At 47.6% G+C, this 16,068-nt stretch overlaps 1 protein-coding gene across 6 annotated transcripts in view; it reads left to right on the top strand.

Annotated features, from left to right (window-relative positions):
- Positions 1-1,503: 1,503 nt before the first annotated feature.
- RNF220 (ring finger protein 220) overlaps positions 1,504-16,068 on the top strand; it is a 220,689-nt gene continuing 206,124 nt past the window's right edge. For 2 of the 6 annotated variants that reach the window (XM_039555910.1, XM_039555911.1), the window contains exons 1-2: positions 1,505-1,834; positions 7,201-7,941. In XM_039555910.1, the coding sequence (XP_039411844.1) occupies positions 7,317-7,941 (625 nt within the window). In that variant the 5' untranslated portion in view covers positions 1,505-1,834; positions 7,201-7,316. Of the gene's footprint in view, positions 1,835-2,073; positions 2,275-2,904; positions 2,979-7,200; positions 7,942-16,068 lie in introns of those variants that run through there. The other 4 variants (XM_039555907.1, XM_039555912.1, XM_039555908.1 and 1 more) reach the window with 4 other exon arrangements.

Below are 16,068 nucleotides of genomic sequence, written 5' to 3'. Positions count from 1 at the left end.
TAAGTCCCTAATTTGCTCTCTGGCTCTGCTGAGGCTGTCCAAGGCAAGTTTGGGGATGATGCCCACCCCTGGAAATCGTGCCCATCCCATGCCAGAAGATAGCGGAGGGTGCATGAGAGAAGGCTTCGTCCCCATGGGCATCCCGAGGGGACTCGGCTGCCTCAGGGCCGGAAGGGCACGGGGCTGCCCCGGAGCGGAGAAGCTGCCGCCCAGGGGGCCCAGCAGCGTCCCGCTGCAATTCGGGAGGGAGCTGCACGGTGGAAAATGTGACCGGTGCCAGGCGGGTGGGCGAGGCCGGCACGGCGGGACTGGGAGGAGAAGCGGCGCCCCTGGGAGAGGAGCAGCCCCCGACGCCCCGTTTGGGCAACTCCGGGGGCCACGGCTGGCGGGCAGCCGGCGGGTGGGCGCCGGTCCTGGACTGCATTTCCCATACTGCCCGAGTGTCCTAATGTATGCAGTGCTCAGCCCGGCTCCGTGTGTGTGCGAGTGTATGTGTGCGTGTGTGTGTGCGCGCGTGTGTGTGCGTGTGTGTGTGCGGCGGGAGCCCCTCGGAGAGTGGAGGCTCATTCACTGATGAGAGCCGGCACTGAGAGGCAGCACTGCTCCTTCCCTCGCACCCCCGCCGCCTCCCGCGCTGCTACATGCGAGCGGCGGGCGGGCAGCGGGGCCAGCACGCCCGGGACTGCCCCGCTCCCCGCACGCCGCCAGCTCCGCGCAGCGCCCGCCGCCAGCCGCACCGTGAGTACCGGCCACCGCGCCCGCCCGGCCACACGCAAACTTTGCAGGGCAAGTTTCAACCCCCCCCCTCCCCTACCTCCATCCCAGCCCCCGCGCCCTTTCCCCCTTCCTCCTTCTCCCTCCCCAGCGCCGGGGAAGCCGGGCAGCTCGGAGGCGGCGGGGAGCCGCGCCGGCCGCGGGGAGGGCCGGGTGGGTGGGGATCGGCATGGTAATGCCGAGGGGAAAGGCAGATAAAAGGGCCCCCCCCTCCCCCCGCACCCTCGGAGAGCCCCGAGCTGCCTGGATCTCCCCCCCCGCCCCCCGGTGGCTTTCCGAGGGGGACCGGTAGCCACCAGGGGGATCAGGTGCCGGGGACCGCCGCGGCAGCCCGGCTGGGGACCGCGCACGGCGAGGGGGAGCCCGGCCGGACCCGGAGATTGGCACAGATCCCTTGCTCCCGATAGATATCATTTTTTAAAAACTCTTTTTTTTTTCCTTTTCTTTTTTCTTCCGTATTTTTCGGTGGGGCAAGCCGGGCAGTTATTTCCTCGCTTCCCTCCGCTGCTCCCGGCGCTTGCTCTCTCCGCGGTCGCTCTGGGCAGCGACAATTTCATTTCCCAGCAGCTGCAAAACAAAAACTTTTTTTAAAGGAAACAAGCAGATCCACGCACCTACCCAGGGGTTTGTTGGTTTGGGATTTTTTTTTGTTTGTGGGGTTTTTTTTCCCTTTAAAATATAAAAACTCAGTCTTTTATTTTGCAATAAAAGTATCTGGGGAAAAAAACCCCCAAACCAAACAACAAAAACCAAAACCAGCCCAAAACCAAAACAGCCGCCAGGGTCTCTGTGCGTTCAAGCAACACTGCCCAGCCAATAATTTTATTTACTCCGAAGCTTTCGTTTTTGGGATCGTGCAGTCCCCGGGTGAACTTTAGTTTTAATCCGTCCCCAAAATGCGCGATCCCCGCTCAAAGACCGATATTTTTTTTTCTGCCACTCGTTGTTAAGTCGCACTTAGCTTAATTTTGGACGCGGCTGAAGTTTATCCAACATCCTCGCCCCTCTTCGGGTCCTTCATCTCTAAAAGATTGCCGCCCTTGCCCCTGGCTGCTTCCAGGTAGGAATCAAGTGCCTGGATCTCACATGCGGTGTTGTTCTGGTTTTATTATTGCAGATAAAACAAAGGTAGAGAGGCGGTTTAAATTGGCAGCGTTATTCAACGAATGAGCTAAAATTACTCCACATGTGAATGGCGTAGCTTGGAAAGCCAGAAGAGGTGAAAGGAATTACCCCTGTTTTTGCTTTAGGTTCTTTAGAAAACTTTCTGGATCATCCAGCGATGCGATCGAGAAATTGCAGGATTTTCTTTCTTTTAAGCAACAACCCCAGCTCTAGACCAGGGAAGTCTGTAAATAGGTTGGAAGCATGGAAAATAATTCTTCACCTTCAGATCTAAATACATAAAAACCATCTGGTTGACCACAATGAAATCATTAGGAACTGTCTACTTAAAGAGTTGTATTGAATGCTTATCCTTCCACACAGGAAATGTGTATGGTAAGTGATTGTTGCAATAAATCCAAACAACTCTGGGCATCTTCGCGTTTGATGATCTTTGTAACTCGGGTTTTAAAGAGGAAGAAAAAGTGGAGGGGTGGAAAGGCGACTTTACGGGCTGTATGGAACGGGCTGGCGGTGCCCCCTCCCGTTGCCCTCCCCGGGAGTGAATAATTCCCGAGGCGGCAGGAGACGAGCCGCCCCGGCTGCGTCCCGATCGCCGCTTCCCGGCGGGACGTGCCGGGCCGGGCGGGAGCGAGCCGGGCCGGGCCGGACCGGGCCAAGCCGGGCCGGACCGGGCCCTCAGCCCCGGCCCCGCCAAACACCTGTTTAATGCGCTGGCGGGGAGCGCGGAGCGGTGGGGCTTGGCGGCGTCGGTAGGCTCCAGCCCGGGGCTCACCCCCGACGGATTTTATTTTATTTGGGTTCATTGAACAATCTCCTCGGGCGGGAGAGAAAAACCGGGAGCGGGAGGGAGAGGGGGCGGCGAGCGAGTGCCAGCCCGGTTGGCCGCCCGCGGGGGGCGTGAGGGGCCGTGAGGGGCTGGTGCCCGGGGCCGGGGCGCGCCCGCCGCCCGCGCTGCCCGGCGGAGCGGGGCTTCCCCCGGAGCGACGCCGCCCGCCCGCGGTTTTCGTTCGGATTTCGCCAAGTCAGAAGCGTGGCCGGGAATCCGGGCCGGGGGCGAAGCGGCAGCAAACCCATCGGTAGGCTGTGGGTTGGGTTTTTTTCCCTTCTTTCTCTGTTTGCCTCTTCCCAAACCCTCGGCTCTTCCTCCCTCCAGCAGCCGCCGCCGCGGGAGCGCCCTCCAGGCCCGGGGGCTTTTCCCCGCGTTTTTTTATTAAAAAAAAAAAAAAAAAAAGTAAAAGGGTTTTAATTTTTCTTTTTTTGTTTAATTTTTTGAAGAAGAAGTTTACGGCCAAGCAGAAGCGGGCGCAGTCCAGGTCCAGGGCTGGGGCCGGGACCGGGGCCGGAGCCACTCCGGCCGACCCCCGCCGCCGCCTCCTCCGCTCACCGCGCTCCTAATTTTTTTCCTTTTCCCCTTAAACCGATTTCCACAGCAGCTGTCCGGGTGTGCGGCTGCAGTTGGCATATTTCACGCCTTGGAAAAAAAAAATTAACTGTTTTTCCTTTGTATCTTAATCCAGTGATGAGAGCTCTCCTTTGTTGGCTTTCGAGCTTGCATTTGTTTTATTTATTATAAGGAAATCCAGTTTGGTTCAAATATATAATCCATTTGAGCACTTAAATCCCCAAACAGCTGGCATTATTTTGTTTTATAATCTTTGGCTTTTCTACGCAGAGCATATTTCTAAATTCCTACTTGACATTTATGGGAAAAAACTTTTTAATGTAAATGGATATTGTGATTTTTTTTTTCCTGGGTATTTCCTAATTTACATGCATCATCAATTTTCCTGGATTTCCTAATGTTTTAATCTTTTTTTCCTTCCCTATAGCTTGTTAATTAATTTTTTTTTCCCCAAGAAAACTTTTTTTTTCCCTGGAGGGAGAAAGACGTTAATTTGCCCCATTACTTTAATCTCTGGCATTTGGAAATGGTTGAGAGACCACAAAAATGCAACCTGTTGTAGAAACCAGAGTGGTGTGTTTTATTTATTTTAATCGATAGCAGAGAGGTGATTTAGTAATAGGAACTCTGAGTAACATTTAGTAAAAGATTTGCAGATCTGGTGGCTGTGTATGGGGTGTGCATGTGCTTGCATATGAGCGCGTTTCTTTGCAGGCTGATTAGCAAGAGGGTTTTACACTTCAAACCAGTGGTCACTGCTGTTTTCTCCACTTGGTGGGTGTTTGTGATGCCTGATAAATGCAGCTCTGTCATGGCTTCTACTTTTATCAGACTTCCCTCTTAACTAATGCAGCACAGTGCTACAACCTTTGTAAGCACAGGATTCAAAACTAAGCCATAGAGAACTGATTACTACTTGTTCCTTGGTGAGAGATTTTTTTTTTATGGTTCAGAGCTAAAGGCTCTTGCTACAATTTGCCTTGGTTGTGGTGTATTTAGCCTCGTTATTAGGAACATGCACGATTACACAGGTAATTTGTGTACACCTTAAACAGGGTAGCTCTAAAAGCCAATAACTATGCAAATAGGTAGCCATGAAAAAAAAAATGCTGAAAAAATCAGAGTTAGTTTTCAGAATGTCCATCTAACCTTCATACTTGGTAGACAGTTTATGCAGCTTCCTGGATTGATCTCCACCCTCCCTCCCTCTACTCCTTGTTTAGTTAATTCAACAAAGACTTTTTGCAATCTGTTTGGAGTTTGTCTGATGCCGTGGAAAAGTAGCTGCTGATTTATTTGGTTGCTTTTCGATTTCTGTCTCTAGCCCGTCTTTTCTCCTCCTTTCAGCGGGGATGTCAGCTGTTATTACTTCCTATTGATCCCTTTGCAAAGTGAGAAGTGAACTAAAATTAATGTCAATTCCACTGCTCAGATCAATAGCTGGAGTTATTTTAATCTGGATTTGCGCGAGGTGCTAAATTAAAAAAAATCAGCATAGAGGCAGAAAAGTAGCAGCTCCTCACTCCACCTGTGCCCACTGCCTTCCCAGCACCCAAATGTTCCCTCCAGCTGATTACCCTGCAATCCATATTTTTTAATTAAGAAGGTCAGTTAGTTTTCTTATTTTTGGGTTCTGTATTTAAACCTATGACATTTTGACATTGGGAGTGTATTAACGATAGATTTTCATAATGACTGGTCCGCTGCAGCCTAGTCTGTCCGTGTTGCTGGGGGGTGGGGAGGTGCTGGGCGAGAAGGGAGCAAGAGAGAACGAAAAAGGAAGTGGGAGCTGAAAAAAAATTAAATTTGGCTGGCTGAGATATTGTAATGTGTTGATTTATTCCCGGTGTAATGAAGTTTGCAAACGAATAAACGGCCATAGTGATTCACAGTATCCTACAGGAGTGTCAAGTGTTGCGGCCAGATTACTAATTTATGAAATACATTTAACGTAATGGTGTGAAAGCACCAGCAAAAATAGAAAAGCAGGCAGAGGTGGTTGCCTTTTTTTTTTTTCCCTGGAAATTTGTATTTTTCTGTGATTGCCCAGTTTTGCTTCCATGTTAATGATCATTTTTTTCTGAGAACAGTGGCTTATTTGCATGCATCTCTTTGAATATATAATTGTGTGTGTGTGTATATATATATATATTTATATTTACATGGTTATATAAGCCCCAAACAACTCTAAATTTGCTAGTGGCTGCAGTTTTCTGACCTCCAGTTTTTGATCAGCCTCATGTGAAGCAGCAGAGCAAGTGTACCCAGGACTGCAGTGCTGACCAGGCTGCCCTTGGCATCCCTCACTCTTCCTCTCCCCCTTGCTCTCTGTGGCAAGAACTCAACGAGAAAGTTATTTAAAATTTGGAAGAGAGCAAATCCGTTAATGCGAGATACATAATCTGGTAATTTAGCAATGATGTCTGTAAGGATGGGTGCCAAATGAGGAAGCAGAGAGATGATGTCCACTCATCTTCACAATTCATAACAGTCAGTGGAGCAGTGGGTACAGGATGGGAGAGAGGAAATGCTATCACTGAACTGCATTAAAGCCCCAGACTGGATTTCATACACTTTGTTAACCTAGGCTCCCTCATTCATGGAGTACAAAAGGCACTCCATTAGGGAGACACTCTTTCACTAAGTTTTATTTGAGATGTTTGACCCTCTGGATTTAAGAGGCACAATTTGTAACAGCTTTTTATTATTATATGATTTTTCTGGCCCTTTGAGCTCCAGCGGCTAGTATATTGTTTCAAAGTTATAGTCCTTGTATTTTAAGCTGGGTTGTGGGGCCTGAATGGCAGGCGGCGGAAGCTTAAAAGAAAAGGCATGAGATTGATTGGGGGAGAAAATAGCAACACAAAAAGGCACTGCGAACTGGGGGAGATAGAGAAAGAAGGATTTTCCTTTCTTTCACCCTGGGAGGGGGTTGTGGCTGGGTGGGTGGCTGCAGCCAACCTGGGAGGCTCAGCAAGATGCGAGGCAGAAATTTTGTTAACATTTCCCTCTAAATGTTAATGGCACATCCAGGGCAGTTTACAAATCTACTTAAGAGTGAGTACATTAGGAACTAAAATTACTGATCCATCCTCTCTTGTCCCCAACCTGAAAGGCAGACGCTTGCAGAGATCAGATGGCAGAAGCACCCATTATGATTTTAAGTATTGTCAGAGACGCCAGGCATTTCACTGGGGGAGTCTCTTCTCTTTTGGCTCTTGGGGACCGTGTGTGCACGCGTGGGTGTTTGTGCTATACACACGCACCCGGCCACAGCCACATTCCTACATTCCAATGGTGTGCATACATATATATGATGGTATGGAGCACTGTGTGTGCAAGTACACATCTACCCATATGTACTGTGAGAGTGAGAGAAAATACCTGTCAGTTACGTACGTCTCAAGCATCGTGTACAGTATAACTGTGTGTGCTGGCTGATTTGGGTAACTATGTACAATGGATGTTTTTATGTTGGTTATACACCCACAACCCCCAAGCAAATAGCAGGATGTGTGTACGTGGAGGCTTTCTTAAGTTTATTGCGGTTATATATATATGTGCCGCTTGCCATATAAAATTCCAGTTATAATTTGGAGTTACTATGTTAATTTTAGACTGAACATTTTTTATTAGTGCATTATTAAATCTGCATGTTATTATGTTTGGTTTGCCTTTCATCCATCTGCACTGGATGATACCCTTTAACCTGGAGGGCCAGGGCCGACTCCAGTAGTGTGTGAAGTTGTCTATTGATTTTCTTGAATGAGAACAGTGGCGCATCTCCGGCCGGTGGCTTGTAACACGTGTGGCCACCCTGCTGCTGGAGCATCCCAGAGAAATGAGTGCAGAAACCTAATTGGTTGTGTTTTCTTTCCCTTTCTGTTTCCTTGCAGTGTTCGAAGGGTGATGATGCTCCAGTAATTTTCCCCACTCCATTCCTAGGCATCGCTTTGCTTTCCTTCCAGGGAAGATCATTCTGCTTGTGATCCTGCTGAGGAAAGAGACTCCGATGGACTTACACCGGGCAGCGTTCAAGATGGAGAACTCACCCTATCTCCCCAACCCACTGGCCTCCCCAGCACTGATGGTTCTCGCCTCCACTGCCGAAGCCAGCCGTGATGCTTCCATTCCCTGCCAGCAGCCAAGGCCTTTTGGGGTCCCCGTGTCAGCAGATAAGGACGTGCATATTCCCTTTACCAATGGCTCATATACTTTTGCCTCCATGTATCACCGCCAAGGCGGGGTGCCGGGAGCATTTGCAAACCGTGACTTTCCTCCATCCTTGCTTCACCTCCACCCCCAGTTTGCACCCCCCAACCTGGACTGCACCCCGATCAGTATGTTGAACCACAGCGGCGTCGGGGCTTTCCGCCCCTTTGCATCTACTGAAGACCGGGAGAGCTACCAGTCAGCTTTTACCCCGGCCAAGCGCCTGAAAAACTGCCATGACACTGACTCACCCCATCTGCGCTTCTCGGACACTGATGGGAAGGAGTACGAGTTTGGCACCCAGCTCCCCTCCAGCTCCCCTGGCTCCCTCAAAGTTGATGATACAGGGAAGAAGATCTTTGCTGTTTCTGGCCTCATTTCTGACCGTGAGACCTCATCCAGTCCCGAAGACCGAAGTGACAGATGTAAGTACCTTTGTTGACTTGGTGGCTCTTTAACTGTGCCTTGTTGAGATACTCAACAGGTGATTGTCCCGCAGTGCTGTGAGACTTACTGGAGGCAGAGGCAAAGCAGCCTTTCCTGCCTGCTGAGCTCAGCCATGCAATACCGCCTTGTTCTTCCAAAAGGACATTGACAGATTTTAAGGTGAGGTGCTCTTGAAGGAAACTCACCTTCCAGCAAACAGCTGGAGAGGCGATGTTGACCACGCAGAAAGCTGTCCGTGCACCAGTGTGAGGCTGTGGGTGCTGGTACATGTATGTATGTAAACAAGGATGCAGTTGGAATGTGTAGCCAGGAACTTCCCCAAACCTTGCAGCAAGCACGTGTCCCCTGCTTCTTCAGGTGTTTCTTTCTGACCTTTTCTTCATGCACACCATTCTTAGAGCAAATGCATTACTGACTGCCAGGATTCATGCCTCAGGTTAGGACAAAAGTTCCTTTTCTTCTGGTTAACTCAAGAATATTTTTGGCCACTGAGCTCCCTCTTTAAGACAAACACAAATTGTTCTTACAGTTCAATAAGCTGTTGCATCACGTGCTTTCTCTGAGTGTTTCCCCCATTTTGATGCCTACTGAAAGGTGATGTGCCCTTTTGCAGGCCAGCGATCGGACTAAAGGAACCCAGTCCACTTGTTCAGGGCTAACTCCCTGTTCCCCCATCACCTTGTCCCTTGTGGTGTTGCCACACGTAGGGGCAGAGCTGTCCTTCATGAAGGGCAGGCTTCTAGGTTTGCAGAGCTGGGAGGTGATCCACAATGGGGAGTGGCCTGGGGGCAACAGAGCGTGGTGCCCCAAGGAGGAGTGCTAACTTACGATCAGAGTTTTTCTGTAAGCCCAGACATGTAATCACGGAGTGAGTGGTTTGCTTTTCACATGGGCTCCTTTGTTCTACTGAATTTTATTCATAGAAGACAACTTTATTATTGTTGTTGTTATTATTACTACTTTTATTTTAAAACAAAAACCTACTGCACCGTTGCTTCCTCTCCCTTTCAGATGTGATTTTTCTTCTCCCCTTTATGATACTGAGGAGAGTAATAGAGACATTGTGGCTCTCTCTCCCCTGTCGGCGCTGCTTCCTCAGGCTGTCTCCTTGAATTAGGCACTGTGCTAACTTACCAGCGCTAAAAGACATCTGCCTAAACCCAGCGTACCTTTTCAATAAAAGTCATCATAAAATCAACCTGCCTTTTAAATCCATCGCTCTTTGGTTTTGAAATATGCTGCAAGTGTGTCTTTTATTGTCCGTGTTTGTGAGGGTAGGACAATTCCCACTGAAGGCAGGAGCCGTGTATTTCTCGCAGTACCAGTGTGATCTCTTGTGTCTCTCCCCCCTCTCCTTCTGATCCACCCCCGACTGTGCTACTTTTTGTGCCGTAAGCTCCTTTCATTGTTCAGCATCTCCTTTCTCTCCTTTTGGGTCCGTAGGGGAAGTAGCTGTAGGTGGGAGCACGTGTGGATGTGTGGAAGCTGGTAATATAATTATCCATGGGGGAGGCAGGTGAGATGGCAAGGCTTAGAGACATCTTTGTTGATGCTCTTTCCCTTATCGATATAACCTGGCTGTGAAAATGAAGCTTGCTCGAAAGAGTACTCTGAGAGATAGCAGCGGAGGAGAGAGTCCGCTGGCTAAATGAATTTAGAGCACATCAGCTGCTATGGATCTTGCTGGCAAAATCCTGTCAGATACCCCATTTAAAGAAGTAAATCTGTTAAATGAATTAGACCACATGGAGCACAGCTGCGGACAGACAGACGCATCCACATCCATTGCTGTGCTTTGCCTCTGCCAAGAGCGTGCGCCGAACGTGGTTCCTCTCCTTCGGGGAGCAGACAGGGCTTTGCACAGATGCAGGCAGGGTGACACCGGCTGCCAGCGCTGCTGCCAGTGCCGCTGCCAGTGCCATGGCAGGGGACTTGCCAGGGAAACAAAGCAGAATAAAAACTTTGCAGATAGCTTGGAAAACTTGGGCAGAAGTGGAAGGTGTTTTGTTGCATTGTTTTTGTTACCATGTTCAATCTGTTCAAGATGCTTTTCTGCACGGTAGAGCTGAGCAAATGCAACATCCCTGATACTTCATTGACATTAAAATTCTTCTGTAGCTACCGGGATGATGTACACTAAATATGTCTGTTGGCTCTGTATCATATTCCCATCACATATGGATACTGCACCATGGAAATTTCGCTCCATTAAGATGGCAAATTTATTTGGTGTGTGCATACACATGTATGGGTGTGTTTGCTGGAGGCTGAGAGCGAGTGGTGGAGCTTTTAGAGGATCCTAATGGTCGTTGATGCTGACCATCAGAAAACAGAAACTTCTGAAGTGAAAAATTCAAGAGATCACAGTTTGCAGATAGAATGGTGATCCTCTTTTGCATTAACATTTGCAGATATATTTTTGGAGTTTCTGTAGAAATGTGTCCTTTGGGAGGTTTGTTGTCTCTGAGAAGTTTTGTGGATTCCTTGTGTAACTGTTATGTATATCCCTTTGTAAAAGCTGCCTACTTGTGCTCCTTATGGAGCAGGTAGGTGGCTGTAGCTTCAAAGTAAAAATGTAATTGGGCTTTTCTACAACTGCAAGCAAAAATTGTAAAATTTTCATAGATCAGCAACACTTCCCCATATCTAACAGGTGCTTTTCATGTTTGCAAAGCTTCACCATTTCGGTGGATTTTTCAGATTGCTGAAAGGGTTTGTATTACATGGAAGCTGAATTACTATGATTGCCCTGTGTAGTATTCTGTTCCACCGCACAGGAGCCTTTTTTGAATAGATCATTAAAATATTTATTTTATCTCATAGCTTAAAGGGTGATTTTCTAGAGAAAGTTTCCCCCCCCCTTTTTTTAAATAAAATTTAATCACTGAGTTTTAATTTCCCTGAAAAATAGGTTTTTGCTTGGAAGACTTTGCAAGAAAAGAAGGATCAAAGTGAGACATTTTCACATTAAGGAGTGTTTCGAAGGTGCATGTTTAGTCCTCTGTGTCATGGGAGGAAAGTCTCAGCCTGTTTTCACCAGTGGAAGAAATTTGCAGAATTCAGTAAAATTATTTGGGATATTTGCTGGTGTATTTCAGATTAGCACCTGGTCCCATAAGAGATGTGTTTATGCAGGAGAGGTTTCTCAGCCTTTTGCATGAACCTTTCCTTACTTTTAAAGCAGGATGTTGCTTGGACCCATAGCCGGCATCCCACAAAAGGACAGCATTTTTGGGGTGCTTTTGGGTGGGACTGCACTCTTTGTTAATCAGCAAATTGGGCTGAGATGTCTGCATTTAGGTTAGTTGTCTCTTGCTGTAAAATGTGAGTATTCAGGACATCCGGAGTGATGGAGTGTGCAGGAAGCATGTGGAAAAGTGGAGTCTTTCCAGGGATAAGCAGACATACCATGCACTGGATGGGCCCATTCCCTTAGGTGCTTGCTGAGAAAAATAATGCCATTTGTTAGAGTTTAGGAGCTTCTTGTAAAGCATGTGTTAAAGGCACTGGAAGACATATTTTATGGGTTTGCTTTAATAAGCGTACAATAATTGAGATTCCTAGAAGGAGTGGAAATAAATGGCATGTTCCTTTCTGCAAAAGAGATCTATAGCCCTATTTTAAAATCAGGGGGAAAAAAGAAAGATTCCTAGTTTTTTACTTCTAATAAAATCTGTCTCAGTGTCCTTCTGTACTCGGTTCCTGTGGCATTGCTTTCTCACAAAGTGACAGGCAGAGGTCAGTGCCGAAGCTGGGACCTCCTGGCAAAGAGCTGGACCTTATCAGAGCAGAGACCTCTGCCATCCCCATGGGGCTGCCCGTGCCCCCAGCCTCCCTGGAACCACAGAAGATGGTTTCCCATTACTGTCTGCTGCTTGGTCTCCATCATGTGTTGTCTGTGACTTCTTGTGGAGCACAGACCAATGTGTGAAGGTGATCCTTTGCATCCTGGTCACTGATTCAGTTTCCATCCTCTGGCCAGAGTCTGGCTCTCCAAGTCTGTTTCCCTGCTCCTGCTGGCGGCTCTTGCCCAGCTCCTGCTGTGCCCAGGGGATGAACATTTGAGTTGGGAGCAGGCTGGGATCCTTGCTCTTCCCTTGGATCTGCTGAGTGTAGTAGGAGTGATTCTATTAACATTATTTTGATTATTACTATTTTTGATAATCATATTTCACCTTGGACATAGTTTGTGCTGCAACTGGTTTCTTTACTGCAGGAGAAGTTGTGTGATGTATTCGTGAGCTCTTTGGGGTTTGTTCATTCCACTTTGGGGTTTTAAAGAGCATCTCTAGCATGCAGTTAGTTTTCCTTTTGAAACAACTGGTTTGTTATCGATGAAATGTAAATTGCACTTCAGGTGATGGACATCAGGGCTATGATGATCACAGCATGAATTCTTGAATAATGTGGTGCTTTGGAAATCAGATCGAGGGCTGTTTGTGCTGTCACCCACCCGCTCAGACGTGTGTGTTGGGATTTATGTTATGACCTGTGTAGAGAGCTGTGTGTGTCTATGTACATGTGCTGCGGGGAAGAAGGTTTATTTTTTGTGGGGGAACAATAGATTGGAGGGGGAATGCATGTGTCCACACGTCCATTGCTCACAGCTCTTCCTGCTGGGATGCACCACTTCCAAGGCTGGTAAAATTTGGGGTCTAACATGAAGTGATGCTTTGTTGCTAATGATAATCAGCCATGACCATGGGAAATTGCAAGCTTAACTCTGCTTGTGAAATAATGAAATAAATCGAGTGGAATGTTTCTTTCTGTCGTGCAGTCCCCTGCGTAATGTAGGAGTGAAGAAGCAGCAGTGGAATTTTGGAAGGGCTGGGCAGGCAGATGGGCAGTAGCAGTAGCAGGGATGATGACCATGCATCCATCCCTGTTGCTCCACCAAATACTCGCCATCCTCGTGGAGTAAAGTGTACTGCATGGAGGGAGGTCTTGGAGCGCGCAGCAGTCACCTCCTTTTCCTGCTTTTCTGGCAACAACCTTCCCTCTCTCTCTGCAAGCGGTTGCCGAGACTCCTTTCCATGCTGTTCGGCTTAATTGTCTTGTCGGGATAAAGAAATGTTTGAACAGTTAAAAGTGGGGAAGGGCTGGATGGGAGCAGCCCCTGCCGGCTGTGGGGCCATCTGGCCTCCCTTGGATCTGCCGGTCTCCAGTTTGTATTTCTCTTTCTGTTATTTGGGGCTATCTGGTGCACTCAGAATACCTAATCACCATGGTGAGGGGAGGGATAGGGTTGCCTCCCCCGGCCTCCCCTTCCCATCAATTGTCATGCAGAGCCCGGCCGGGCACTGCTCCTCGCAGCCCTCACCCGCTCTCGGCAGAAGGATGGCTTTTAATTGATCGTTTGAGGGGGAGGGCTGGGGCTGTTTTCTCCTCCAAAATGTTTCCCCGTGCAGCCGCGGCCATCCGGCCAGTCTTCACGTCATCTCTGCCATGCCAGAGATGCCTCGTGTCTTCTCTCTTCATTTCTGGACGCCCCGGGAGCTGGTGTCAGGGCTTGTAACCACTGTCCTCGGAGTGGTCAGCAACACCGAAATGTTACATTTATCCATCTCCTCCTGAAGAGATGGGCATGGATGCAGTAAATATTGATTGCTCCTCTTTGCCCTGTGTGCCTGGATGCTGGCAGGAGGGTACTTACTCTACAGTTGCAGGGAAACCCCCCCACCTTGCTCGGTATTTCCCATCAAAACCACGGCCTCCCAACCACTGGCCAAACCTTGCTTTTCGAGAAGGAATGAATCACATTAAATCTTCAGCCCCATCGATCAGGCTCGACTGCTGTCAGAGGATTGCGGCAGGAGAAGTGCGGCCAGACTTGGTGGCTGCCGTGCTGTGCTGGGGATCGGGAATCCTGACCTCGGGCATGGCTTGGAGTCACGGTTTCCCGATCCCTAACGGGGGAGTAGTGATACCTCCCTCACAGCAGAGTGTGCCGCTTTGATATCTTCTGACAGAAGACACTAGGCAAGGGCAAAGTATTAGTATTATTAATATAGTACAGTTAGTAGAATATTATGAACTATTATAAATCATTACTACTAAACTACAGTTATTAAAGGAAATGACCAAAGTGCACTTCGTGAGCCAGGATCTCTGACAGTTAAAACATTGTTTTATTATTTTACTTGCTAACTTGCAAAATTCAAGAGTTAGCAACAGTTTCCTGGTTGATTGGTGGTGGTTGCGTAAGGAATTGGGAGAAGCAGGGGGGAAGGTGAACATTTCAGGAGGGAGAGAATAAGCATTAGTGCCTCTGTGATTTATTTTTCTTTCCTTGATATTTTGAAGGTCTTGAAAGAAAGAGACATACTCAGGCATGGGCCTAATCCTGCTCTGCAGGAGTGAAAGTGTTCAAGGCAACACGGTCTTAATGTTTCTGGAATTCCCCAATGAAAAAAATAGAAGTGAAGGTGCTTGTGAATCGCTGCTGGTTGTTATTTGTTTGATATCATTTAGACAAGTCCCATTAAATGCTAGCAGCAGATTCATTTTTTTCTCTTTGTTTGCCTTCCAAGGAGTAGAAAACAGACATAATTGTATTTTACGTGAGACTGTAAGATTTCCTCTCATCTCTTTTTTCTGGCTAATATCTGCAGCTATAAAATAAATTATTTTTGTGCATACATGGTGCTAGACTGAGGTAAATAACTGTCATCTAAAATCTGTCTAACCTTAATCTGCATCAGGAGCACTATAGGGAACTGTACCCATTTGTATAATATTAAGCTTTATTTTTATTATGGATTTCTAATGCAAATACATAGTGGGAACAAAGTTGTTTCCTTTTAATATCATATTCCAAGAAAAGCAGCCATTGATAGCAAATTGTGACAATTTTTATCCTGTGGTTCCTGTCACTGGTGGTCTTCTATCATGTCAATGTGCTTGATAGCCTGTGAATGTTTCACCTCTCTTCTTCAGGGCGGAATAGCAGATTTGGGGACTTTTGAGGACATTTTTCAGCTATGCAGAGCAATTGAAATTCTTCAGAAGTAATGGATTTCTATTTTGGAAATCTAATACAGGATCGGATTCCTATACAGCATCCTCTGAAAAAGGGCATGTGCATCTTTGTAGATCTATACATGTAAGCTGTGACTTTCTCCCCTTTCATGCAACATCGCTGTTTGCATGCCTGGCTTTGCTGGCCTGAGTATAGAAACTGGTGGTTGTCAGACATTTGGGACAAATTCATCACCCTGAATTCAGGTTTTTTTACAACTGAATTATATTCCTGTTGTTGGTCAGGTATTGGCCAATTTGCTGGCCAGATTGGCCGCTGTTCTCTGGGACTCAGCCCTCGAGTCAAGGAAAGCACTGGCTGAAGAAGTACTGCTGGGTTTGGTATTATCTGTATCAGTCCATTTCTTCTTTGTTCTGTCTTTTAAAAACATGAGGGTGGTTGTGATAAGCTGGGAGTTCTTCTTAGCCATCACTTTCTTCTCTCCTTCGACCATTTGCTGGTGTCTTGAATTGCAGCAGTGCCCTGAGCAACAGAAGAGGGGGAAAAACAATGCTGGGGAGGAGCAAGACAAGGAGACATTTATTGTCTTAAATGCAGATAACATGGGAGGGAGTCCTGGTGACAGCAAAACTGCTTGTGGAGTTCAGGTGTGGGACACTTCCCTCGTGTTTTTCCTCATTTGGGGCATGGTTTCTAATCAGTATTGCTTTTAAAATCTTCCCCTTTTGCTAACTTCAGGCTGAGAACAGCTTTCTCACTGAACTGCAGAGTAAGAATATGTTTTGTGCTTTTTCTTGTGAATCCTGGACTGCTCTGAAGTGGGAAAAGGAAGGCACCAAGTGTCTCTGGATGCCCCTAAAAGGAAGAGCTGGCAACTGTGTCCTTGGTATCCCCCAGCAGCACTGATTCTTAAGAACTGTCTCTCACCAGAATAACCACATTAAATTTTCAATTTAGGAGGACCCAAGAGCTTTTGCACATGAGCTTTTTGCAGGTGCAATCCTTCAGTGTTACCTGGGCTTTCTAGATGTGCAGTGCCACAGTCCTGGACAGGGTGAGGCTGGCAGGACACATCCAGCTGCAGCTGCTGGGCTGGCACGGCTGGCTCCCTGAGCACGGGCTTGTT

The sequence above is a fragment of the Corvus cornix genome, chromosome 8 (assembly GCF_000738735.6).
Source record: "Corvus cornix cornix isolate S_Up_H32 chromosome 8, ASM73873v5, whole genome shotgun sequence".
NCBI classification, from domain to species: Eukaryota; Metazoa; Chordata; class Aves; order Passeriformes; family Corvidae; genus Corvus; species Corvus cornix.
The sequence above is the reverse complement of the archived record's forward strand: the minus strand, read 5'-3'. Positions and strand labels throughout refer to the sequence as shown.